Genomic DNA, 27,008 nt, shown 5'->3' with positions numbered 1-27,008 from the left:
AAAGTCTATGGCTTGCTTCCACTCAGGGGGTCCTTCATATTCAATTCATCTGAGAATTGAAGTGATGAATACATTAACCTAACGCATTACTAATTACAATCCAATAATAATGACTGTGAAATGGACCATTCTGCATAAAAACTTTGATACTTATACTCAAACACAATCTACAGCTCTAGTTGATCTACAAGCTCACAAGCTTTGTTGTGAATTTGTAGATTGGCTATTTTCAGCAAATATTAGCTCCAGAATAGGAATGCAAGGGTTTGAGTGGTGCTGGCTAATTTAATTTAGACAGTGAGTGTACAAATGGTAACCAAATGGACCAAAGTGTGTGTTTGCTGCTACTCTGTTCATGGCCTGTGAAGAAAAGAAGCAGGTTTTTCCCACCATAAAAGGAACAACAACTGCTGCAATTTCCATAGCATGTTGTCGGCCTGTTGCTAAAATAGCTGAAAGTATTGGAACAGGCAATTACAATCACAAATAACACGGAAAATACATGCTTCTGATGGGAAAGCGCCTCTTCTGAGAGGGTTTCTTTAGACTTTGAAGGCCCACAAGTATGTGGAAGAGCAGGGGTGAAACCCCACATCTTCACCCCCACACAGGATGTGAGGGTTCCCTCACAGCCGAACAAACTGCATGTCTCTGGAAGTCAAAGCATGTGTTCACTCACTTCAAAGCAGAGGTGGGGGAGTAATGACTTACATTTACTCGGATACATTTATTTAACCACTTAAACCTCCTATATACTTAGTTGACTGGAGTCCCCCAGCGCTTTATATATGCGCATGCATAAAGTGAGTGGCAAATCGAGTGGCACAGTAAGTGGCAAAGTAAGTTTAACGTTGTTTAATGCAATCAGATATGAATTTTCTGTTAGGAATAGGATGTATGGGATTTCAAGGCCAGAAATTATTTTTTTGCCACTCAGTAGGTGTTCACGCATTACTTCCGGGAATGATGATCAAGTGCATACCCTATAAGACAGTGGTTTTCAACCAGTGGTCCGGGGACCACCAGTGGGCCTTGAGGGGGTTCCAGCTGAATGATGTAGAGTTGGTAACGAAATGGACCCTTATTAGATCTTTAACTCTTGAGAGCGTAAATTGAAACCAAATGGACCTATATTGTTAAACATCTGCATTACTTAATTTACCAAAAGTCTACACAATTCCAGAATGTAGAGGAATTCTTGTTTTGATCAAAGTTTGCCAACAGCCTGGAATTGTGAATTTAACAAAATATAATACGATAACAAAATATTCTTTCGTTTTTGGGTCTGAGAGGCTAAATCTCATGATCAAATGGTGGTCCGTGGATCAAATGTCGAATATATAATGGTCCTTGATATGAAAAGGGTTGAAAACCACTGCTCTAAGAGATCCCTCCAAATATACTCCAATACTCCAAAATAACCGATCTACAAAGTCACAATGCGCTGCACTGCAACATGTTGTGCATAAGCTTGTATTTTGGCAATTGTAGATCAGAGCTTGTAGAGCTTGATCAGATGGCTGAGTAGTTCATCCCAAAATATAGGGTCGCTAGGTTTATTACGTTTTTGAATAAATTACTAGTAAGAATAGTTTTTAATAACATGTTTTTCTTTCAATTTTCTTATTTATTTTTCCAAATCATTACTTACTTACTATTGTAGCCTACCCATTTTGTATTCAATGCCCATTTTGTGTGCTTGTATCAGAGATAGCATACTAAAACATTGTTTTTGTTTGATTGTTTTTTAGACAAGACATACAGTTCCGTAGATTTAAGTTAACCCACCTCTGCTCCAAATCTTCCATCCATCCTAGCTAGCCCTTATCACCAAAGCGTTCACACAGTAGATTATCACACAGAAAAAGCATCTTCCAGTAGCCTCTAATTACAGCTTTCATCTTTCTGCATCCACAACCCGTTCTGTAATATGTGCTGTTTGGGTGTTGCCTACTTGAAGCATGTTTTCTTTTTTAGGTTTCTGGAGAAACGGTTCCCATGGGAAGAGAAGAGTCAGTGAGCGCATCTGATCTGATCTGGAGGACACTTTAGTAGTTTAGTGTCTCCTCTCATATCTACATCATCAGTGGTCGTTCTAAACCTGTGGGCCTGGGTGCAGTGAAGTGACAGTTTAAAGAGGTTCAGCGACAGGGAGGCCCCTGTTACAACAAAATATGATTTGTAACATAGACTAGACTCTAGAGCTTTAACTTTTTTTTCTTTACCTAAAATATCCCTTACAGCAGTGGTTCCCAAACCTTTCCGTGCCAAGGACCCCCAAATTGAGATTTATTAGCCCGCAGACCCCTATTTGAAAAGATATGCCAGGGACCATAAGAGAAGATTTTGTAGTTATTCTCAACCCGTTTAATGCGTGATTTTTCATAGCCGAATGCATTTTGGGAACCTCTGCCTTACAGTACAGGCCCTAAATATCAAGAGAAATGTTCAGTGCAAGATTCTTTAAAGTTTGTAGAGATCATTATGGGCAGAATAAATCAACTAAAAAAAAGGTATTAAATGCTACTTTTTAAACTCCGAACCCCACGTTGATTACCACTGCCTGTAATTGGACACCACCGCCTCATGGCCCCGCCCCCATGCGCTCGTGTTGCTGCTGCAGCTTTGCACAGGGGAACTTGTTTCAGTGTGTAACACACGGCGCAGTGAGGAGGACGCAGAGAGCGTGCGTGTGTGCTTGTGTGTGTCAGTGGATATCTCCGTGTTGTTGTAGTAGTATAGTCAGTTACAAATTATTATGTTAATTGGTTAAAAAAAACTGCCTGGTTCGTTTCGGGTGTTCCCGTGCGCGTGTGTGTGTTCGGGTAGAATTAAGTAGAAACATGGACCCTGTTACCAAGTGGACCCCGCAAGAAGTTGTGGACTGGATGAAAGGTTGGTACTAGAATAAAAAAGCTAAATAAATAAATAACGTCTCCGCTAGACCGCTATTGGCTTACTTTTGCACAATTTGCTTATTTTACTTTGTCAACACAGCCGCTTGCTTTATTTATAGTTTCCAGACATCATGAAAGTTATTCCCCGATAGTCACAGAACACTAGTGCTGTGCTGCTGAGTCCTGACCCAGACCACATGTGGACCCACTATCTATAGTTTGTTTGCCAACCTGTTGCTGCTGCTGTCAAACACTTTGGAACATTGTTTACTGTAGGACTAGTGGCCTATGAGTTGATGTTGATTTTTGTTTCTTGTTATTATGTAGTAGTATAGGTACTAGGTAGAGATAAAGATAAGACAAAATGTTACCTTTGTATTACAGTGGTTAATAGGCAGTATAGGAGAACGTGCTGTTTATGTAGCCTAGATGCTGTGAATCAGCTGACATTGCCATTGTATGGTATCTTGTACGGGCCAGTGGATAAAGACCCAGTGGTTATTGTGTTGACATTTTGTATCTATCTATCTATCTATCTATCTATCTATCTATCTTTCAAACAAGAGCAGTATTGTGGTCCGTGGCCTAATTCATAGGCTATACTGAATTGCCTTGTTGTTGAAATGCACTATACAAATAAAATTGCAGCCTTGCCTTGTCTTACCAAACTTGAAATTGAAAAAAAGAAATAACCCCAGCAAAACTGTGCCTAAACCTAAACCTTAACAACAGTCAAATGAATACAAGAAGCCGGTGGGGGTTAGCGGTCCTCATTAGTGTCTAGTGTGGGTTGACACACACACACACACACACACACACACACACACACACACACACACACACACACACACACACACACACACACACACAAACAAACACAACCCAGGGTTTAAGCGTTCCTCTCTGGCTGAATGGAGTTGTTATTGTGAGCAGGTGTGACCCACCCACTCATCACAGCAGCCACACAACTCCTAACACTTGACAACTTGTAAACATCTCTCGTTTTCACCACTAAGCCCTGATGCTCTAACCTCTAATGCACTGTTGGTGTTTTGCAATTAACATCAAAAAAGGCTTCAGCTCCATTCCACTGTCGGAAGTTTCAAACAGTACTAGGGGGCAGGAATACAAGAACGATCGCCCCCAAAACACGATCACCCTGGGTCAAACCCGGCGGCGGCGACCTCAGAACGGTCGCCACCCGCTATTCCTAAACGTTACCTCAGTAACTGTGCCCTAAACTATACCTAACCTTATAGCCTTAATCTCAGTGAAACTATTCCTAAACCTAACCTAGTTAATCCTAACCTTAACCTCAGTGAAACCTAACCAGTTCGTACCTCACCCAGAAACCTAACCAGCTCGTACCTCACCCAGAAACCTAACCAGCTCGTACCTCAGCCCAGAAACCTAACCTTAATCTCAGTGAAACTATTCCTAAACCTAACCTTATTCCTAATCTTAACCACAGTAAAACTGTACTACAACCGATGGGCGCAAGCGGTCCGTGAAATAAATGTGGCGAGATACAGATATCCATATACTGTATATACAGTAACACCTAACAGTATATCATTTTGGGGGTTCTTGGAACAAAAAAAGTTTGAGAACGCATGGCTTAGAAATAGAATTAGAAGGCATTTTGTAGAATCGACCTCAGGTCTTTATGGGTTAAAGCCATTTAGATCTTTGCCCCTATCAGACAAACTGTGTGTTTTGTGCCTTTGGGCACCAGCACAATGACACATGACACACAAATGGCTGTTGCTGTGCGTGTGTGAGTCTGTGCGTGCACGTGTGTGTGGCTGTGTGTGTGCCGTGCATGCGTGCGTGACGGCCAAAAAGAAGTTTGGTGCCTGCAGCTAATATGAAGGGTGTCTGCGTGTACACATGTTTTCGACATGTGTGTGTGTGTATGTTTGTATGTGTCTGTGTATTTTTATTTTATTAAAATGATTTTGTTAGGTTTATAGGATTAGACTTTTGCAGCTTAGGTTACGGCTGGAGGTATGCCTGATTCATAGTTGACCGCCGGAGTTGGGGTTAAAAAAATTGGCAATTTTTCATATTCATAAAATTGTGTGTGTGTGTGTGTGTGCGTGCACGTGCATGCGTGCGTGCGTGCGTGTTTCCTGGGGAGATGTTAGAGGTGGTGTTAAAATAACTCTGTTTATCTTGGCATACTTTCCCACGGTGCCGACGACACCTCATCTGCAAGTCTGTGTCAAAGTCACGTCAGTTAGCCAACATGCGTACATAACAAGACAAACATGGGGTGGGCGATATGGCGATATAAATGTCCTCGAGGCGATACAATGTCTCCATGATTTTCAGAGATATCGTATAGTGAGTGAATGCACATATATGATTTGCAGTTCTATACCTTAATTTATACTTAAAAATAAGTATTTTGGTCTAAATGATCTGTTACTCCTTTTTCTTTTAGTTTGTGTTACCTTGTAGGTGGTTGTACTGTTAAGTAACTTGAAAAACAACCATAAACACCAACATGAAAAATAATCGTGATAATAGCGTTGATTGTGTTACTGCTCGAAAAAGGATATCAGGCTATTATATTTTTCCATATCGCTCACCCCCACAGAATTATTGTGACATCAACCACTTAAAGGAGTAGTTCACCCCAAAAATAACTTATTCTCTATCAATTTCACCCATGAAGCCTTGGATTCATGGAGATGCTTTTCCCCCCTCTAGTCTGCACTATTATTTCTTTGCCAAAGATTTGTGCACGATTCTTGCTCAAATGTGAATCTTGATTTTCCCTCCACAAGAATTGAGATCACGATGATTCTAACACGATTCTCATTTTTTCCATGAAAATATTTATTGTATTTAGTCTGTAGTTGCTGAACATTTACATTCAAAATGTGGCACCTGGAGGAGTCAACTACTGTGGCTTTAAACGATTCTTGCTCATATTTAGAAATAATATTGCATAGGTGTATGAATCTACTGTAGATCACAATCTTTTTTCGATTAATTGTGCAGCACTACCAAAAGTATACAAAATAGATCGACAATTTTTGGCTAACGTTCCCCGCCAGAATATGGATGCTGCCTGGGGTTCCAGTGGTTCACCACCAATTTCAACCTGGCATCCCTATTTTGTGATGCAACGCATTGTGAGCTTGTAGATCCGCTATTTTCAAATAGCCGGAGTATATAGGGCTGGAGTGGTTAATGTATGTCTTGTAATCACAATAAAAAAAACGACAAAGTAACTAGTAAACTAAAGTTTTCAAAATATTTGTAGTGGAGTGGAAAAGTACAGTATTTGTCTCTGAGAAGTAGTGGAGTAGAAGTAAAAGTATAGGAAGTTGTACTTAAGTACGTACGGTACTTGAGTACACATGCACTTAGTTACTCTCCAGCAGTGTTGGTGGCATACTGAAACACGTGCTCCCTCCCATGCAGCGGTCACTCAGCCATGAAGTGACAACATTGAGGCATTGGTGGTGGTGCATGGAACTGGAATGGATGATGGACTGTTGATGTGTGGATGTAGATATATTATGGATTTGAACTGTATTTACCACTCTGTCAATGACTATACTGTATGCCAGTGGTTTACAAGCCCTTCCTTAGAACCCCCCCCCCACCCCCACCCTTTCTTATATGTGACAAAAGCTGAGATCCCCCCCCCCCCGAGCCTGTGTTCGAGAAGCTCTGATCACAGATGATGAGCTGGTTTATAGGCAGAGAGGTATAAATACTGTGCTGTACATGTGTGGAGGCTTACATGGAATGCTCTCTCTCTCGTGTTCAGGCACGATTCACATATTTCTCTGGTTTTGTGGCAGCAGGTGCTGTCTGTCATACAGGGGAATTTGTTCATTGAATTGTAAATCAAAATTTCACATTCAATCAAGGTTGACAGAGTACAGAGGCACTGAACAGTACAACCACAGTCTTCTACTGTTGGTCACTGGGAGCTGACCAGTACAAGTTGTACCGGTCAGCTCCCAATGACCAACAGTAGAAGACTGTGGTTATACTGTACAGTTTACAACGAAAGTCTTAACCAAAGGCTGGGACCGGGACCCCATTTGGGACCCCCATTAAAGGGCTTCCAGTGGGACTCCCCAGCCAAATGAGTATATATAGCATCACAATCAGTTTACTTTTTTTGAGGGGTGCTAGCCCCTCCTATCTATGTCCAGCTTTTAGTGTGCGTGTAAACACAAACTTTGTCCTAACACAAACATGAAATGCCATTGATAATGAATGGCCATTTATACGTCATTGTCCCAACACAAACATTAAATTCCATTGATAATGAATGCCCAGCTTTGTCTGTTTGTGTGATCACCCCATAGCGATGATTTGATTGGCTGAGCAAAGTATATATTGAGGATAAAAAGTGGGGGCAGAAAAGTGAAGACGCCACAAGTGATTGGCCGGAATGACAATCATAATGATTTGATTGGCTGAGCATGGAATGTGATGTATGATGATGTATGATCATAAGAGCACTTCACACGAGTGTGTGTGTGTGTGTGTGTGTTTTAAAAAAATCGTCTCTTATAGGGACACCTAGGGATCCACAGCCAAATGCATATCTCAGATGTTGAGGAGAAGCACGGAAGAGCAGTGCTTTAGCTTTCCCAGACTTATCCCCGCTGGCCTTGGTGGGGATTTGAACCGACAAACCATGGAGTCTTAACTTCTGGATATAATATATGAGCGACAAAACCAATATTGACACCTGACCACAGCGTTTTCAGCAAAGTGTTAATCCTGTAATGTCCTTTTGGACGTCAACCAGCGTTTAGATTAGATAACATTCTGATGGGTTTCCTGACGATAAGCAGGAGAGAGAGGATCTGGAGACACGTGAAAGGTTTCCCATCGCCTCTGACAAGATGTTCTTTTACTAGTGTTGCCATGTCTGCATTGTTATAAGTGACCTTGGAGCTTGTTCTTTTAATCTGCTTGTGAATATCGGTTAGTTGCCGGTTTGCGTTTTGTTTTAGGGCTTGTTTTTAATAGTATAGGGTGCTTATTTTGGCTTCCTTCCTAAATGTTGTTTAAAACCCAGTGGTTCTAAAACATTTTCAAATCAAGGACCACCCAAATTAATTTGCACTTGTCCACGGACCACCCCATTCTGTGCCAGGGACGCCCGACCGACTGTATACCAGATTGTGTTGTTAAAAATATTCAAAATGTTGAACTTTTTTTCTAGATTTCTTTTGAAAATAGAAGATCTACAAGCTCACAACGTGTCACATCAATATCAAATCAAATATCCAATGAATATAGGATTCAAGTGCACATGTAGCCTAGTTGCTTCTTTTGGGCTCGTTTTCACAGACCTGGTTGCTTGTTTCTTTCGCAAAGTCTGGCAACGTTGCTGCTTACACGTCTCCCTGTAGTCACAGATAGGACTGTCACAAATCTCACCATCATGAAACTTATAGTTGACGATTAATTAAATTGTCATACAAATAATTGTGCTTTTGGCAGGGGTCCCCTAAAGGTCGTTGAGGAGCTGTGTACAAATGTAACCAAATGGCTGAACCTGTACACCCCCACAGTTAAAATAGAATGATTTGTGGCGGTGTTACATCAATAAGGGCAGCTATAAGTTAGTAACATAACATAAATAGTACAGAGTGAGAGTGTAAAACAATCGTTCAACATCAACTGAGGCATTCAAAATAATTGATTAAAAATGACAAAATCAGCATGTGAAAAATGGGATTGGCATAGACTGCCATGCTCACCGATACCAGCAGTATCGGCAGCTTTTCCCGATACTGGTATCGGTATGGGAACAGCTGTAGGTTAAAACATCCATGCGCTCAGCACTGTGTGGAACATTGTGTGAGGACAGTTGACCAAAATGTACTGTTTGTGCATGCCACTGCTCCATATGACCGTATGGCGGTGGAGAGAGGGGCGTACTGTGTGCGACTTGTTTTGTTACCTTTCAGTGTTTGTCACAAGACGTCTGTCACCTCCTACGTACATATCTTATCAGGAGAGAAGCTGACTTCCCCCGGTAGCACACCACGTTTTTCACTGAATCAGCGGAAACGGACAGATGCCATCTCGTTCTGGGATGTTCTTCCTGTTCCTGCTGAACCTTTCTTTCCCTTGTCACTTTTACGTTCATGGTTCAGCCGTGGTTCAGCCGGACTGACACTAACTGACGGACTGACACTAAACTGTTCCTGCACGTGACGTCACGATTATGAAAATGCACTTACTAAATGATTGCAGATATGACAAATAACACACATTTAATTACTTAAATGTGTTAATTACTTAATTACTTAAATTACTTATTTAATTATTAAAAATAAACATTGATAGTGGAAATGGCAGATCTACCTTTCATGAAAATGTGTGCAAATCTTTGGATATAATATATTTTTAAAGCAAAACTTTTTAACTCGGGTCTAAATGTGTCAAGGTTTTTTAATGTTGCTCCTCCCGGGCCAAGGAAGAATTTTCTAAATGATTTGTAGGGTCAGTCTTATGATTGCATGGGAAAACATTGAGGTTGGGGTAAGGCCGGGGGTTAGGATTAGACATTCAGGGTTGGCGTTATGCCTTATTTAGTGTACGTACAGTAGGGTGTGTGTGTGTGTGTGTGTGTGTGTGTGTGTGTGTGTGTGTGTGTGTGTGTGTGTGTGTGTGTGTGTGTGTGTGTGTGTGTGTGTGTGTGTGTGTGTGTGTGTGTGTGTGTGTGTGTGTGTGTGTCTGTGTGTGTCTGTGTGTGTCTGTGTGTGTGTCTGTGTGTGCTTCAAGGTATTCATAGCCCTATGCTGATATGAGGTGCTGGTGGGAAAACTATTTTATTATCAGCATGATTCACTGTTTAGTCTCCTTAAGGACTGTCTAAACACTGCCACTCCCATGGGAACCACATGCCAGTGATGCCACTCACACTGTAGTGAAATATAACTCAGTCACCAATGACTTCTGTTGGTGTGTATTTATTTTTACAAGTTCATACTCTTGTTTTGGTTCTTATAGTAGTCTTGGAGAATGTTTCGCTTCCACTGACGTTATATTAGATGTGAATCCCGATTCCCTGGCTTGACTTCCATACAAATTGTGGTCTGTCATGTCATGTATAAAATACTTGTCACTATTGATTACTGGTATTAGTTTGGCCGGGATGTATGGCTGGCCGGGATTGTCCTGATTCCAATCTGCGTGTCCCGAGTCCCGACAAATATCTATAAAACACTAATATGTCCCGGTTTTCAACATTCACCCATTTTTGGGGGGCCAGAATCAATCAATCACGTTTTTTTCTCTTCTCAGTGGCTCCGTAGACAAAATGCAGTCTGATGTTTGTCCATCAGTCATTTCAGTATATGCATCAGTCATTACTGTATATGCAACACCTATGAACGTATGCATGATGTGCGTGCATCAATGTCAATGGGCGCGCGTGCACAACAATTGATTTTAGGGTCCCCATTTGAGGGGCTGGATAAATTGTCACTGGTCCACTATAGGTGAAACTGATTTCCAAGTTAACAGTCGAGGAAAATCACAACAATGTTCACTCGCATGCTGAACAATTTTTAGATCCTACTGTATTTTATAACAATGGTCTTTCTTCAGGCTGATGTCGTGTTGGCTTTGTACTTCATGTTGTATGGACCTTGTGTTTTGTGTCGTAAGCTTGTTGTGTGTTCGTTTAATGCGACCTAAAGAATGCAGCACTTTGTTGAATGGTTCCAGCCTCGTGTTGTTGTTGGAGACTGTTCCCACAAATCCCCAGAATGCTCAAGGAAATCCTTTTTTCCTCTTGAATAGGCTTGGTTTTTAACAGAGTACATGCTTCCTTTGTACCTGTGTGTGTGTGTGTGTGTGTGTGTGTGTGTGTGTGTGTGTGTGTGTGTGTGTGTGTGTGTGTGTGTGTGTGTGTGTGTGTGTGTGTGTGTGTGTGTGTGTGTGTGTGTGTGTGTGTGTGTGTGTGTGTGTGTGTGTGTGTGTGTGTGTGTGTGTGTGTGTGTGTGTGTGTGTGTGTGTGTGTGTCGCGTGCGACAACAGGCATACATTGAGGGGAGTGACATACCCACAGCGCAAAAGAGACAGACAGAGAGGGAGAGTATAAACATTGTTTTTATTGATCTCTGGGCGTGTTAGAATGCAGGGTTCAAATTCCACCGTCATTCTGTCTGTGGTGTGGGGCCACCCGACCCGCGGCAGACAACACAGCACGTGCCTGACTGTGTGAACAACACTCTGATGATCTGTACGACCAGGCCAATAAATCACTGTTGAATTTGAGAGAACACACACACACACACACACACACACACACACACACACGGTATCAATGAAAGCAGTGGCTGATTCACTGCACTGACTGAGTATAATGATTGTCCATCCACGCGTTTTTGTTGTTGTTGTTGCTGAAGTGTAGTCACATATTGGCCATGATATTGGTTGAATTCATGTAAATTTCAACGCTATTTATTTTCTAGATACCTTGATAAAGGTTTGTGTTTTGCAGGTTCACTAACAGTCCCCCAGGGGAGGGTACTAGGCCCCTGTACTAGGCCCCCGTCTTGTGTGTACAAAAGCTCTTCAGCAAAGAAATAGCCAAACTATAAGCTCACATGGTAGAGCAGCTATTTTCCCTGTACGATCACACCGAAATAGGTTGGCCAGCTCAGTGGTTCTCAGCCTGTGGGTTGATGACAGTGAAGTAACAATTTAAGGACCTTTTAAGACCTTTTTAAACCTAAAAAAAAGACCATTACTGCATTAAAAATCTGCAAGCTCACAACACCTCTCAGGCAGCGTGAGGCATTGTGAGGATCTGCTATTTTCACAATATTTCTGTGGAACAGAGTCAAACTATATACTATAGTAATGCCTCAACTCCAAGTGCTTGTCAGGGTGGGGTGGAGGGTCTCCAGTTCAAATAGGATTATTTTGAGGGGTCGTGGCCTGAAAAGGTTGAGAATGAGAACCACTGTGCTGAGCTAAGGGTACATAGTTAAACTGTCACACACCCAAGTCCAGGAGATAAATGTTTTGGGTGAAAGGTGGAAAAGCTCTCATTAACCAGGGAGACACCATCAAGTCTAAATGAGTGTTTTTATCGTTGTCGTGAATGATTAACCTGCAGTCTGTTTGTAACTCTGTATGAGAGAGAGTAGCATGACATTTGGAACGATGCCCACAGAGTGCACACACACTCACATGTGGATTAACTGACGTTAGGTTAGCCTACTTTTCAGCGGGTCGTTCACCCCTAGCAAGCTAACCTCTGAATTGTTTTGCCCAGTGGTTCAACTTCTCAAAGGGGGGTCCGGGGAGCCTCAGGGGGCATTGAGGTAGGTTCATTGGGGTCCCCAGTTAAATTATCAATTGTTAGGAATAGGATTATAAACCAAATCAATGAATGGACCCATAGCGGTTTGTAACTCTGAAAGTGTACAAATGGAACCAAATGGAGCCGTAACAATCACAAGAGTTATGGGGGTATGTGGTAATAATGCATGCCAAACTGAGGGTCCTTGAAATTAAAATGTAAGAGTGATCGCAATTGCGTTGTGAGCTTGTTGATCGGCTAATTTCACAGAGAGTAGAGTTTGTAGATGGGCTATTTTTTCTTCATTAAAATATATTATTGTCACAATATGATATGGAGGCATTTGATATTTGCATTAGAATATATTCAGTGGTGAATCGTGATAGAACCTTCCTGTGTCCCTCTACATCAGCTGGTTCTCAAACCTTTCAGGCTGCGACCCCCCCCCCCCCCCCGGATAAGCACTTGGAATTGTAGGAGTTGCAGCATTACATTTAGTGTAATTCGGTTCCACAGATAAATATTGTGAAAATAGCCGATCGACAACTCACAACGACGCCTAGCAACTAAGAGAGATAGAACGTTTGTAATCCCCTTGAGTTGTTCTGTGACGTGTGATTTCACATGTATGTAGTGTTTAACAGTCTCTGTGACGTGTGATTTCACATGTATGTAGTGTTTAACAGTCTCTGTGACGTGCACTATCGTGTTAATGCCATGTAGTGTTCACAGTCTGACGTGCACTGTCGTGTTTAATCCTATATAGTCACAATCTTGTTTAATGCTATGTAGTGCTAACATCCGCTCAGACTGAGAGAGTGTGTTGTTGGTAAATGGTGCATTTACTGTATATAGCGCTTTTATCCAAGGCGCTTTACATAGATTGTGCATTTACATTCACCCATTCATACACCGATGGTGGAGGAAACCATGCAAGGCACCAACCTGCTCATCAGCAGGAATTAAAGTGTTCAGAGTCTTGCTCAAGGACACTTCGACACTAACTCTGGTGTACGCGCCCCGGGATCGAACTGGGAAGTGTGAACATCGCGGTTCCCTGGAGCCACTGCCACCCCGTTGAGGATGAGCTCAGAGCCACAGACAGTGGACTAAATCCAGATTAGATTAACAACAGTGAATGGTACAAGTTACAAGAATGGTGTCATTCTATGCTGCAGTAAAGTCAGACTGAGGAAAGTTTGCATTTTGCTCATTCTAAATATTTTTTGTTAAATCATCCATGAATTCAAGGCTTCATGGGATGTGTAATAGATAGAAGATAAGTAGTTTTTTCCTTTAAATGACTTCTTTGCCATCACAGAACATGATAACCTGTCTTTTCTTGTATTAATTCATAATTACAGTAGTATTGTGGTCTTTGTCTCATGCGCCATGCGGTGGACATGGACATTATGTAAGAACATAGGCATAAATGTTGTAAATAAATAAAATGAATGAATACAAAAAAGAAAATTTGGCTACAAATGAAGAGTCTGCTCTTGGAAGCTTGAAGGACAATAAAACCGACCAGCTGTTCTTAGACCTGGCTGTAGAACAAATCGTATCCTTCGTTGAGGCATATTGCATCACAACAAATGAGTAATTGTGTGTAGCTCTGTTTTATTGTTTTATTATAGTGTTGTAATGTTGTTTTTTTGGTTTTTGCTGAAAGCAGCAGGTGTTTCTCTTCTACTGTCAAACTCTCATCACACTCATCCCTCTTTGTTTGGAAAGGTAACCCCTAGCAACCAGAGCTCGGCCTGTGAATATTTCATGTGTCTGTCCGTATGTGCGTGTCTGTGTGCGTGTGCATGTGTGAGTTTTGTGTGACAATACTAACTAATGGAGTCACAGTTAGCCAAAGTAGCAGATCTACAAGCTCAGAACACATTGCATGACAACGTGTTGTGAGCTTAGAGATCAGCTATTTCTGAAAATTTGGAGGGAAATATGAATTATATTAAATAGTTTTGAAAAATATCAAATGGGGTCGCCAGATTGAAAAATTAAATCTCATATTTGAATGTAAGAAATGTTGTGGTGAGTTTGAAGTCACCCTTGTGGGTCGGGCGTCAGGCCAAAGCCTGATGGAAGGCGACAATATCATGGGATGATGAAATGAAATTGCAACAGAACGAGACCAATGTTTTGACTATAAATTAAATCAACGGCTTGTTCTGTTTCTCAACAGAGAAAGTTGTCTCCGGTTGTGGTTTATTGCAGAGCGTTTAAGTGGATTAACAAAGACTTTGAGCTGTCGAACCTCCCAGGGGATTAATGGAGTTTTTAGTACGTTGTTTATCCTAGTCTAACTATAGTCTAACTCCTCAAACATTTTCATGTCAAGGACCCTCAAAATGATATTATTATATATTACATTTAGGCCTGTCACAAATTCACAATTATTACATAATCGTCTAATCGCAATCATTTGAGATAATCGCAATTACTTTTGCATTACCGTCAATTGTTTCCATGTTGACAAATGTGTGTGTGTGCACGCGCGCGCATACGGAGGCTGGCAGTACATCATGCGTTCTGTTTACAGACATCAGCCTCCTCAGGTGACAGGAACAGGATCCTGCCTGTCTGAGAGACACACACACACACACACACACACACACACACACACACACACACACACACACACACACACACACACACCCACAAACACGACAACATAACATGACAACAGCTCGTTTGAACAGTGACAAACTCTGGACAGACAAGCTCCTGGCTTCTTGGTGTCATATTGGATAAACAATCTTTAGTTGTACTTGGTTAAGTGGGCTCTTAGCATTTTTGCAGTGTATCCTATTCCTAGCCATTATATTTTGTCTAACACATAGTTGACAGGTCAGGTAGCACACATTATTATCTTATTACAAGACCTGTCTGTCTGTCTGTCTGTCTGTCTGTCTGTCTGTCTGTCTGTCTGTCTGTCTGTCTGTCTGTCTGTCTGTCTGTCTGTCTGTCTGTCTGTCTGTCTGTCTCCCCTCCTCTCTCTCTCTGACCATTGCTCGTTCAGCCAGTGTCAACCATCTGTTGCTTGGCGTGGCATTCCAAACCAACCAGGAGACAGCTGCCCTGCTGTGCTTTTAATGACCGCACGCACGCACGCACGCACAGAGCATTGGGGGTGCCAGTTGCCAGTGCAGCTGGAAACGTAAGACCTTTTGGTGGATGCATTTCTCAAATGTCTCATTCTCTCTTGTGTATTTGTTTTTATTACACAGACCTTGACCACAGTGGGAATCATACCAGCAACCTCCAACAGTGTTTTGGTGTCACGGATCCATCCCTTCAGCTGAACTACTGGGATTAACACATTATAATTAATACTGTAAACTCTAAAACGCTGTTAGTAGTTCAATATGCCAGTTCAAGGTGGGGTCCAGGCTGGGACCCTCCCATGGGGTCATTGAAGGGGTTCCATCAAAATCAGTTTAACCCTTTTTTATTATTAGGACAATTTAGACAATAGGCAATATACAAGCTTTAATAGCTCAGATTTGAGTTTGTAGATCAGCTATATTTGATGGGGCTTCGCGGCCAAATACCTATCAAATACCTACCTATCCTGTCATGACGGATCCCTTAGTTAGGCTGATCAATTGAGTTGATCAAACACAACCATTATATTAACCATTATTGTCACATTATGAACATAGAATTTTTCTCCCTATAGATACCTTTCAACCCATCTAAACTTTATTATTCATATAAAATGTTGGACTCATTCTTTGATAGGTTTGACTTATTCTGTGCTTGTGTTGCTCCATTTAGCAGCCTATAAGTATAAGACATAAAAGTGAGACATGGCCAAAGCATTTCTGGGGGTCCCCAGCCGGGGGTCCCCAGCCAAAAAGGTTGAGAACCCCTGACCTACGTAGTACGTACAGTAACCTACCTAGTGACGGCTTGGTTGCAGGGTGTCAACAGTGGCTCTGTGACATACTTCTATGTTCATTCACTAAACCAAGGGTCATAGTTTCTTCTTGACCCCCTGGCTGCTCCCAGAGGTCAGATTACATGGATTACTTTGGTTAACTGCCCGCAGTTCCTTCCTTCACATCTTTCTCGCCACAAACCATGTTGTTTTCTTAATGCTACGTTCATTTTCTTCTAGAAGTTTTGAGATGTGCATAAAAACTGGAAAAGTCTCAACTTTTCAGCGCAGTCACACCGCTCGGTAACAGAGTGACAGCGCAGCAGTGTTGATCTTGACAGCAAATTTTGATTTGTTTTAGTCATAGTCTTTGGTCATCTGAAAAAAATAATCACACCCGTGTGAAGTGAGGGGCGCTCTTATCATCGTACATCATCATACACATCATCTCATTCCGGCCAACCAGAAATTGTCTCCTCACCTTCGTCATCCATGTTTGTGTTACGCAATGTTTGTGTTTACACGAACACTCAAAATTGTCCATTCATTGTCAATAGTCTTTTAATGTTTGTGTAGGACAAAGTTTGTGCACATACACCAAAAGCTGGACATAGGAGGCCCCTCAAAAATTGGTGTTCGTCTAGTTTTAGTCGACTAAATCTACAGTTGTCTACAATGTATTTTGGCGGGCCTTAATCGCGTCGTAATGGTTATTTTACACTTGGTTGAATGCTGAAAATAGCCGATCTACAAGCTCACAACGCATTGCAGCGTGACGCGTTGTGTGAGCTTGTATATCGGCTATTTTCAGAGCACAACCGAACATAAAATTGATGAATTGTCTTTTAGTTCTACTGCATCTCTTCTCCACTACCCTCCCTAACAGGAGGCTTTAGTCTAGCTTTTATTTGTTGTATGAATTGTCAATATATTTAGTTTTAGTCATCGTCATAGAAAGTTTTTAGTTTTGGTCGACGACATCAACAGTGCAGTGCTGGCAGTCAAAGAGCGTTTCCTCTGTGTGGACACAGACACCTGTTTGCCAAGGATGAAGTGCCTGTAGTGACACGTCTGGGTGTCGTCGTCTTCTTAAGCCTGATTTATACTCTGTCATTATGTCGTGTCACACGCCTCAAATAGCTAGCAGAGCGTCAAGCTCACAACGCGCCGCGTTCACGACGCGTTGCGTTCACGACGCGTTGTGAGCTTGTAGGTTTGCTATTTCCGGCAGACAACGCTGCCATTCGGCAGATTCTAAATCGGGCTTTAGTCGGCATGAAGCAGTAAAGCGCCACTGTGCAGGGCTGGAGGTGATATTATATATTATGCATAATTATATTCTTCTGAAATTAGCATAGAACAAACATGGTTTTCTGTAAAGCTTAGATTTTTGGGTAGAAACCCGTACAACCACACCTTGCGTGATTTAAAGACATGAATTAAAGTGCTAGTAACGTTCATTTTGTAATGCCTGACAAATGGCCCAATTTGCCCATGAGTTGCCAGGGCCGGCCCTAGGATTTTGGTAGCCCTGAAGATAGTTTGTGGCCTCAAAACACTCCCAGCATAACCCCAGAAAGTGCTAAACCCCTTATCCCTAAACTTCTTTGCCTTTTTTACTATTTTGAAAAACATTTTTGAATAGTTCAAATTGCCGATCTACAAGCTCAATGTGTTGGTGTAGATCGGCTAGTTGAACAATTTGAACATGTTTTTCAAAATGGTAAAAAAAAAAAGGCAAAGAAGTTTAGGGGTAAGGTGTTTAGCACTGACAAAAATAGGGCCGTACGTCACATGTTCTTACTGTCTTATTGTGACTGTCCACCTGATAATTCTCACCTGTCATTTGAGTCACAGTCTCTCACAGCCACAGTAAGGGTTCTTTTGTGAGAAACCATAGCGGAGTACAGTATGTCATATGAAACATGACTGCTCCACAGGTTGCTCAACATCATCACAGAGCCCAATTTACTTCCCCATGAGTCATCTCCTCAGTTCCCTCTGAACCTTGATTTCCAGGTGGCTAACGGGTCCCAGCCATTATTCCTGCCAAATGTAGTGCTTGTACAGTTGGAGGCCATCGATATTGTCCTTTTCTTTTTGCTGAGGTTTGCGTGATCTGCGCAAAAGGACAGTTAACCCATTTTGGGCGGGAACCCCTTTTGGTGTTTTAAACATTATGTTATAATTTAGCTATTGAAAAATAGCAGATCTACAAGCTCATAGCGCGCCACCGAGTGGCGCGCTACGAGCTTGTAGGTCTGCTATTTTTGAAAAATCGTGAAAATATTTATTTCAGAAAACGGAGAGGATTTAGAAGGATTTTTTAAAATTTTGAGGTCAGGCCTAAATGGGTCAAATGATGAGGGACAATATCGGTGGCACCCAACTGTATCACAAAGTGAAGGATTGTGTCACCAATCCCATCCCATCGGGAAAACACCGTTTAGTGGCGAGTCCAAGTTGAGCACAGCTGCTCCTCCCCGCCCCTCTCAACTGAACTTTTTCTGTTTTATATCAAATACTTTCCAGTAGCCGCTCATGAAACTACTTCTCCCCAAATCCAAAAGGACATTTTTATTTTCCATCCTGAATGGCAGCGAGCCTTGTATAATTATTGCATTTAGGCTATGTGCAATAATGCAACTGAAAGTCAAAGTTCAGAGGCATTATATTGCCTTTTGTTAGGCCAGATATTTGTTTTACATATTTAATTAATATGTCTTTAGTTTGCTAAACCTAAACTGAAGCAAAAGGACAGTCACAGTTTTTTTGTATTTGTCATATCGTTATCGAGGTATTCAACAAAATTATCGAATAATAAACATTGCATGCTTTCCTAATATTGTATTAGGAACCTAATATTGGTTCCTAATGTTCCAAGTGCTTTACAAAGTACATCACATTCACCCATATTCACACACACATTCACACACCTATGGCAGACGCAACCATGCAGGGTGCCAACCTGCTCATCCGGACCAGTTAGAGGTTAAGTCAGTGTCTGTTTCATCTTATGAAGAGTTATTGTTTAGAATCTAGTCGTTTAATCACCAGGGTTTGTGAAAAAACGATTTTCCATGTTGTGAATTGAACGTGCTTTGAACAGCTTGAATCCATCTGTGAATTGAAGCAAATGGAAGGTTGACACAGAGTTGTGTGATTGTGTGGCGTTGTGTCGGGACAGTGTTAACAGCATTGATGCTTCATCACAGAGTCAATAGAGTGTGTGTGCGTGTGTGTGAGTCTGCTGTCAGACTGCTATGAGATCATAACACACATCCTCTCCTCTGGCGGAAAGAATGGAGCTCTTTGTGAAGAAACTCCACTCAATCCTCTCCCTTTCTCTCAAGCTTCATTTATTATACTCCCATAGCACAACTGTGTCGCTTGCCGCAGAGCATAACTGGTTTTCGACAAGCGATGCCGTTGTGTTTTGCTCACACTTACAATTGTGAATGAAAGGTTTTTGATAGTGTGGGAAAGAGGAAGTGACGTGGTTGAAATCCTCAGAAAAGAAACTAAGCACAATGAAAGACCGAAAGAATAAGATAACGGATACAAGCGGCCGAAGACGGGTAGACAGGTGGCCGCCCTCTATCTTAGAGATAGGATAGACTGGTAGACTTAGGTGGTACTGATGCCTCCCGATCGTCTCCCTGGGGAGGTCGTCGCTGCACGTCCCACTGGGAGGAGACCCCGGGGCAGACCAAGGACCAGATTTGGGGATTATATCTCCACACTGGCATTCCTCCTGGCTCGGGAAAGGGAAAGTCTGGAGCTCTCTGTTGGAATTACCCCCACGACCTGAGTCCGGGTAAGCGGTTGAAGGTGGATGGATGGACAGAAAGCAAGCCTGAGAGACAAGACCTTCTTTATTGAACTTTCACTAAGTCTTCATAACCGGCTTTCATTACTCTCTGCCTACAGGCATGTTCTCAATGTGACATCAGTCCAACTTGTCTTACAGACTTTATTATCCTATAACTTTAACATGGCTAACTCTCCCACATGTTACATCATTGTGAAGCACGCTAATAATGCAACTTTTGTTCTTGGTGCATTATGAGCTTGCAGATCAGCATTTGTTTTGCTACTTGTCATATGGGAAGGGTGTGTGTGTGTGTGTGTGTGTGTGTGTGTGTGTGTGTGTGTGTGTGTGTGTGTGTGTGTGTGTGTGTGTGTGTGTGTGTGTGTGTGTGTGTGTGTGTGTGTGTGTGTGTGTGTGTGTGTGTGTGTGTGTGTGTGTGTGTGTGTGTGTGTGTGTGTGTGTGTGTGTGTGTGTGTGAGCTCCGCACACCTGGGGGGTCTCGACCTTTTTCGGATATGAGACGGGGGGACTCAAAGGGGAAAATAAGGTTGTTTGGAAACCATTGAACGGAGTATAAATTAGGCTTGACACATCGTAATGCTTTCTCATGCATCCACCTATCACAACCCCTTCCTTCTTTTTTGCCTCCCTCCTCCTTCGTTGTGTCTCTCTTTCTCTCAGTCCATCCACCCTTCTGTCCATGTGCTAAATGTCATCAAATGGTGGTCCGTGGCTCAGATGCCAGATAAATAGTGGACCGTGATATGAAAAGGGTTGAATTATTTGTATACAAATTAACACTGTGAACAAGCAATGTAAACTAAAGTCCCCTCTCCTCTCCTCTCCTTTCCTCTCCTCTCCTCTCCTCTCCTCTCCTCTCCTCTCCTCTCCTCTCCTCTCCTCTCCCAGGTCTAGACGACAGCCTCCAGCAGTACATCGCGTCCTTCCAGAGGGAGGGGGTGGACGGGGAGCAGTTGCTGCGGGTCACCCACCAGGAGCTCCTGGCGCTGGGAGTGAGCCGCGTGGGCCACCAGGAGCTGGTGCTGGAGTCCGTGGACCTGCTGTGTGCTCTGGTAAGTAGTAGCACCGTCACCATTACAACATTTAACACCTGCTGTGTGCTCTGGTTAGTAGCGTCGTCCGTCACCATTACCATTGGGCGGGAGTGGCTCAGGGGTAGAGCGAGCCGGTAGAGCAGCCGGACGGGAACACCAGTTCGATCCCGGGCTCCCCCAGAGTTAGTGTTGAAGTGTCCTTGACCAAGACGCTGAACCCCAAATTGCAGGTTGGTGCCTTGCATGGTTTCCACCGCCATTGGTGTATGTAAAATGCTTTGGATAAAAGCGCTATATAAATGCACCATTCACCATTTATTACAACATTTAAGTTAGTTGACGATTTATCATCACACAAATAATTGCGATGATTTTAACTGTTTTTGGCTTTGAACATAAAGGATACATTTATGTTTGCCTGGTAATCAAAATATGCACGGGGGAGATGACAAATTATGGAAATATATATTACTGACATATTCATTATTTTTATACTTAAAGGACCACTTCACCACTTTTCAACCTATCTTCATATAATAGGTCCTCACTAATAATCATGATAAAATGGCTGTGTCTCATAGGAAGGCTGTGGGCAGTTCAGAAACCCGTCCACCAGTGACATCATCGATGGGGAATCCAAGCTAATAGAAACTTCAGGCTTTGTATTCCTGAAAAGTTGCAATGGAATGCAAAAATGGAAGCTATCGTTCTCATGATAATACAAATCACACCCGTGTGAAGTGAGGGCCGCTAATATATTAAAGTCTAACTCATGTTGATTAGGTGATGTAATGGTGATGTAAAACAACACAAACATTAAACGCCATTAACAATAAAGAGACAATATGACATAATGAGGCACATTATGACGTACATTTTCCCTTTTGCCATTGTCAATGGTGTTTACAAAACAAACATTGAACTAAAGACAAACATTAAACCTGTTTATAGGAGGGGCTAGTGCCCCTCAAAAATCTAAACATTTTTGTAAAGAAATCTTGTTTAAATAAATATCTGCCTAATGATGATGTCACTGGTGGACGGGTTTCTGAACTGCCCACAGCCCTCCTATGAGACACAGACTGAGTAGAAAAAAATGGTGCCATTTTATCATGATTATTAGTGAGGACCTATCATATGAAGATCCACAAGCTTGCATTCATGCTTGCTATTTCAGCTTTTTATGTATATAAACATTTTTCAACATGGAAACTATTACGACAAGATTATTGCGATTACCTCAAATCATTGCGTTCATACCATTATGTAATAATTGTGACAGGCGGCCTACTGGTTTGTACACCCTGCTTTAAGCCTCAGTTGTACTTAGTTGGGCTTGTTCATTCGTTTCATAGCTTCAATATTGATAAAATAAACGCATACCCACTGTGTCCGTGTGCTGTCATCTAAGTGGGACTAGACACTCCATACCAACTTTATTATTATGTTTTCAATACTAGCACATCTAGATTGGCTATTTTTCCTACTATTTTTGTGCATATAAACTAGGGCTTAAGAGAGTTTAAGCACCGATTGCCGTGTGGATGTTGCTGATGAGTTTGGGCTGGTCTCCTAGCAACGTGACTGTGTATACGGATGAAATCAAGGTTGTAGGCCATTGTTCGTGACATCAGGTGTTGAAGTTTCAGTCAGGTGTGTTTACATTGTCACTGTGTGTGCTGTTCATGGGGGGGTGGGGCGGGGAGGAACAAGGGATTACACTGGAATGTTGGCTCGTCTGTCTGTCTGTCTGTCTGTCTGTCTGTCTGTCTCTTTGTATGCATTTCTGTATCTGTGTGTGTACAGTGGTGGAAGAAATACAGATTTACAGACCAGCGTAAACATTTTTCAGAGTTTCTCAAACATTTTGGAAGATCTCAGATCTTATCAGCTCACAAGGCGCCGCGATGCGGACGTGTTGTGTCAGCTTGTAGATCTGCAGTCTTCGAATAGATGAAGTATAGGCTTAATGTGGTTAATGCATGTGTATTAATATTATAAATCTGCAAAGTAACATGTAACTAAAGTTGTCAACTAACTGCAGTGGGGGAAAAAAAGTACGACATTTAAGTGCGCTGGCTGTAAAGAAGTGAAGTTTTATCACCTTGTCTGACAGTCAGATAATATCTTTGATCCAGTCAGCCATTATACTGAAGTCTTATCTCTGTATTGATATGACTGGTTTCTATTATGGCTTTATGGCTTCCACGCCAGAGAATGTGCTCAGGAAAATATCATGCATGCTCCTAACTTCTGTTATCTTCTGAACAGAGCGCCTCCACTCTGTCACAATCATACTTGTTGAAAAAGACAAACCAAGCTAGTATGTTACAGTATATTGACATCTTTGTGCGTGTGCGTGTGCGTGTGTGTGTGTGTGTGTGTGCACAATTGCATGCGTGCACGGTTTTTACCTACTGTAATGACATGACCAAACTATGGATGCCTGCTTGAAAGCTGTTAAATATGTCCGTGTTATACATATTTAACCAATGAAGCTATTAGCAACATGACTAAATAATAACTACATTGGCTCCATTTGGAACACTATGGCTACTTTGGCTATTTTTCCATTTCCTGAAAAGTACATGTTTTGGACATACAGTAACTGCACAACAAGTTGTCCACTGGATATAGTGACGATTTTCTTTTTATCAAGTTCACTTGAAGACGTTCTGTACAGTGTACACACGGCAGGCAGTCATGTAGTGGACATCTTACTCACTGTATGTGCAGTCGGATAATGTTACAAATTTCAAGTGTCATTACAAAACAAGATTACATGTGGTGTTAGCAATCACTTAATTCACACAAAGAACGTTTTAAACAAATTGTATTGAATTCTAGCGTGGTTTACAACCTGGTGCCCTGCGTTCCGTGCATTTGTTTTAACATTTTTGAAAATATCCATGACCTATGACTCCAAATGTGGGCAAGGTTTCAGCCCATTGACTTCCATTATAAAGAATTGTTACAAAATGTAGTGAAATAATTCAAAAACTATGAAACATAGTTGCACGTGAAAAAAGAATAGCGGAGACCTACTTCTTTGGCCTGCTGGAGTACTGGCAGTGTGAGTGCATACAAACGTTGATGCTGAATCGGTCCAGCTCTGCTCTGCACACACAGACACACTGATAGATGGCTAACTTCCCGCAGAGCCACGCTGTCAAAAGCATTATTGAAAAACTGTCATTGTTGACAGTTACTGGACAAGTGTACAGCGTCAGTAACTGTCCTATATGAGTTTACAATCAGTGCTGTGTATTTCCAGTACTTTTACTTCTACTCCTCTACATCCCAGAGGCAAATATTGTACTTTTACTCCACCACATTTATTTGAAAACTTTAGTTACTAGTTACTTTGTATATTTTGATTATTAATACAAAACATACAGTAACCACTTCAGCCCTTTATACATTTCTACAAGCTCACAATGCTCTGCTATTTTCATAGATTTATTATTATACATTTTTAAATGGGACATTCTGCACAATTTGTACTTTTACTTTTGGTACATTAAGTACATATTGCAGTATTGATACTTTTACTTAAGTAAAAAAGTATTTAAAAATACTTTTTCCACCACTATGAAGCAGGGCACATGAATAGGAGCCATCATGGCTCCGAGTGACGCCTCCTCTGAGAGTTGTGACAAACATGTCATGTGACAAACATGTCTGAACTGACCGACCTCAGCCGTGACCCCCACTGAGAAAAACAGGGAGTTCATATTGTTTTACACTTTTGGCCTGATCTGGTTGACACTGTGACCTTTTACCTTGTGGGGAAATCTCTGACCTCGTGGCCAAGACGAGTTGCTGAGAGAAAAACGTACAATATGAAATGCTGTTGCACTGCAAGTGGCTGAGGGGAACTTTGTTTCATATTCTTTGTGTATGTATGTAGTAGTAAAGTGATTCTGAAATATTGACTAATTGATAAGACTATTGATAAGATACAGTAGTCTGACAGGCATTGGGGAGAGAGAGATGGGGAATGACACGCAGCAAAGGTTGTCGGGATCGGGAGTCGAACCCGCGACATGGCACGCTGTCAGACAGAGTTAGCAGCCTAGTTGCCCAGATGGCTGCACCAGCCGTGTGAGAAAGTGATAAAGCAGAGAAACGGGGAAGAGAGGGAGAGAAACATTGTTGACTTGTCTTTAAATGCAGTATAATGGCCTTTCTTGTTGATGATTGCCAACCATAATATTTTTAATTGATGTACAGTAGCAGTAATATATTATTTTGCTCCTTTCATGTTTAATGTCAACGGCCAACGGGTTAAATACATAAATTGATGATGATGATGATGATGATATTGATCTCCATTGTCTCCAAAATGTACTGAGATACTGTACCTGTAGTGACTGTAGTGTATGACTACTAGTCCGGTAATTAACACAGATTTTACTGACTATGTCCTACTAGCTTAAATGTACATGGTAAACATATGTAGAAAGCTGCTGTAGTTGTCGTCTGTAATGAGAAGCAAGCCTGCAGTCAGCACATGGAAGTCTTTAATCTGAGGTGGAAGAAGGTTCACTATCATATGGACATCAAACACTCCACCTTCTCTGTCTGTCTGTCTGTCTGTCTGTCTGTCTGTCTGTCTGTCTGTCTGTCTGTCTGTCTGTCTGTCTGTCTCCACTCGTCTCTCGTTCGCTCTTCCGCTGCGTTGGTTAGTGTGTTGATGATGATGAGAGCTTGCCGGTGTTGCCCGAGGCAGGGCAGATGTTGTCCACATCTGGGCGTCCTGACGCGCAGCCCGGCTCTCTGAACATCTGCAGCTCAAACAGCCATGCGGCCCACTTGAGCCCAATTTTATATGTTTGATTTCAGCCAGAAACCTCTTATCGCCATATTCAAACTTTTGTGATCTGTTTGTAAAGTAACGCCCTACAAGCTCGAAATGCGGGCCGTATCGATGCGCTTTGAGCTTGTAGATCTGCTACTTTTGCTGTTTATATTTACTTTAATCCTGAAAAGTAACAGTTTTGGCCATATGAGGTTTCCACCCGACAGAGACGATATGTTGTCGTACAAAAACAGCGGAAATAGCTGATTGACGAGCTCACAGAGCTTGTATATCTGTACATTTTAAGATCAAGATGTTTTACTGGTTTACTTGACTGGCCACGAGCACACAAGAGTACAATTCTCAGTGTAGCAGCAGTAATGACAAAAACAAATAAATACTAAAGAATGGCAACAGTAGTAAGAAAGATAGTAAAGTACTGTATAATTATGTACATTAGTCATCACATACTTTGAGGTGCTTGTGTGCATGGTTCCTACTTAAATATTATCCATATATTATAGATAATTAAATCCTCCCAATGCAATAAATCTACCGTAACGGCACGCCCTGAGAGACAGGATACGACAAGTCTCACATTCTTTTTATCATTCTATATCTGTTCTGTTGACAACACACGCATGCGCACACGCACACACACACACACACACACACACACACACACACACACACACACACACCGCTGATAATGTAAAATGGTGTTGATTGGGGTCAGTTTTGAACTTTTGATTGATTGGAATTTGATACTTTATCTGCAATTGAGGCAATTTGAGTTTGGAAGTGCTCGTTGTATGCCACCTGTTTTGAATTGGCACATAATGCACATAATGCAGGAGGCAGCAGGACGTTGCTTTACTGATAACGAGTGCTTCCAAACTGACACTTCGATTTTGGATTTTTATGAAACAAACACTTTGCAGATTGAAAGACGATAATTCAAGCTTTTCGTACAGCTTGTTGGACGTTGTTTAATACAATCAGATCGTACTTTTCTGTTGATGAATGGGCTGTCAATGGGAAATTGCACATAGTAGTTACCACGTCCACCTTGCTGCCAAGATGGACGCGGTCTGCATATGGTCAATTGTGTCTGCTCATTTCTTCGTGTCATCACTTTCAATTTCACTTGTTTAATCTGTATCCTGTCTGACTTCTCTATCGTGATTGGATAACTCCTGTTACTGAACAAACACAGTAGCAATGAGTACTATCAGAATATAGTGC

At 41.8% G+C, this 27,008-nt stretch overlaps 1 protein-coding gene across 1 annotated transcript in view; it reads left to right on the top strand.

Annotated features, from left to right (window-relative positions):
* The first annotated feature begins 2,622 nt into the window (after nt 1-2,622).
* LOC306941259 (connector enhancer of kinase suppressor of ras 3-like) overlaps nt 2,623-27,008 on the top strand; it is a 43,237-nt gene continuing 18,851 nt past the window's right edge. Inside the window, exons 1-2 of the mRNA XM_079526605.1 lie at nt 2,623-2,895; nt 20,817-20,980. Of these exons, the coding sequence (XP_079382731.1) occupies nt 2,844-2,895; nt 20,817-20,980 (216 nt within the window). The 5' untranslated portion in view covers nt 2,623-2,843. The remainder of the gene's footprint in view (nt 2,896-20,816; nt 20,981-27,008) is intronic.

This window comes from Electrona antarctica, assembly GCF_951216825.1.
Source record: "Electrona antarctica genome assembly, chromosome: 17".
In the NCBI taxonomy this organism is placed as follows: Eukaryota; Metazoa; Chordata; class Actinopteri; order Myctophiformes; family Myctophidae; genus Electrona; species Electrona antarctica.
Note: the sequence above shows the minus strand (reverse complement) of the source record. Positions and strands in the feature narration are given on the sequence as shown.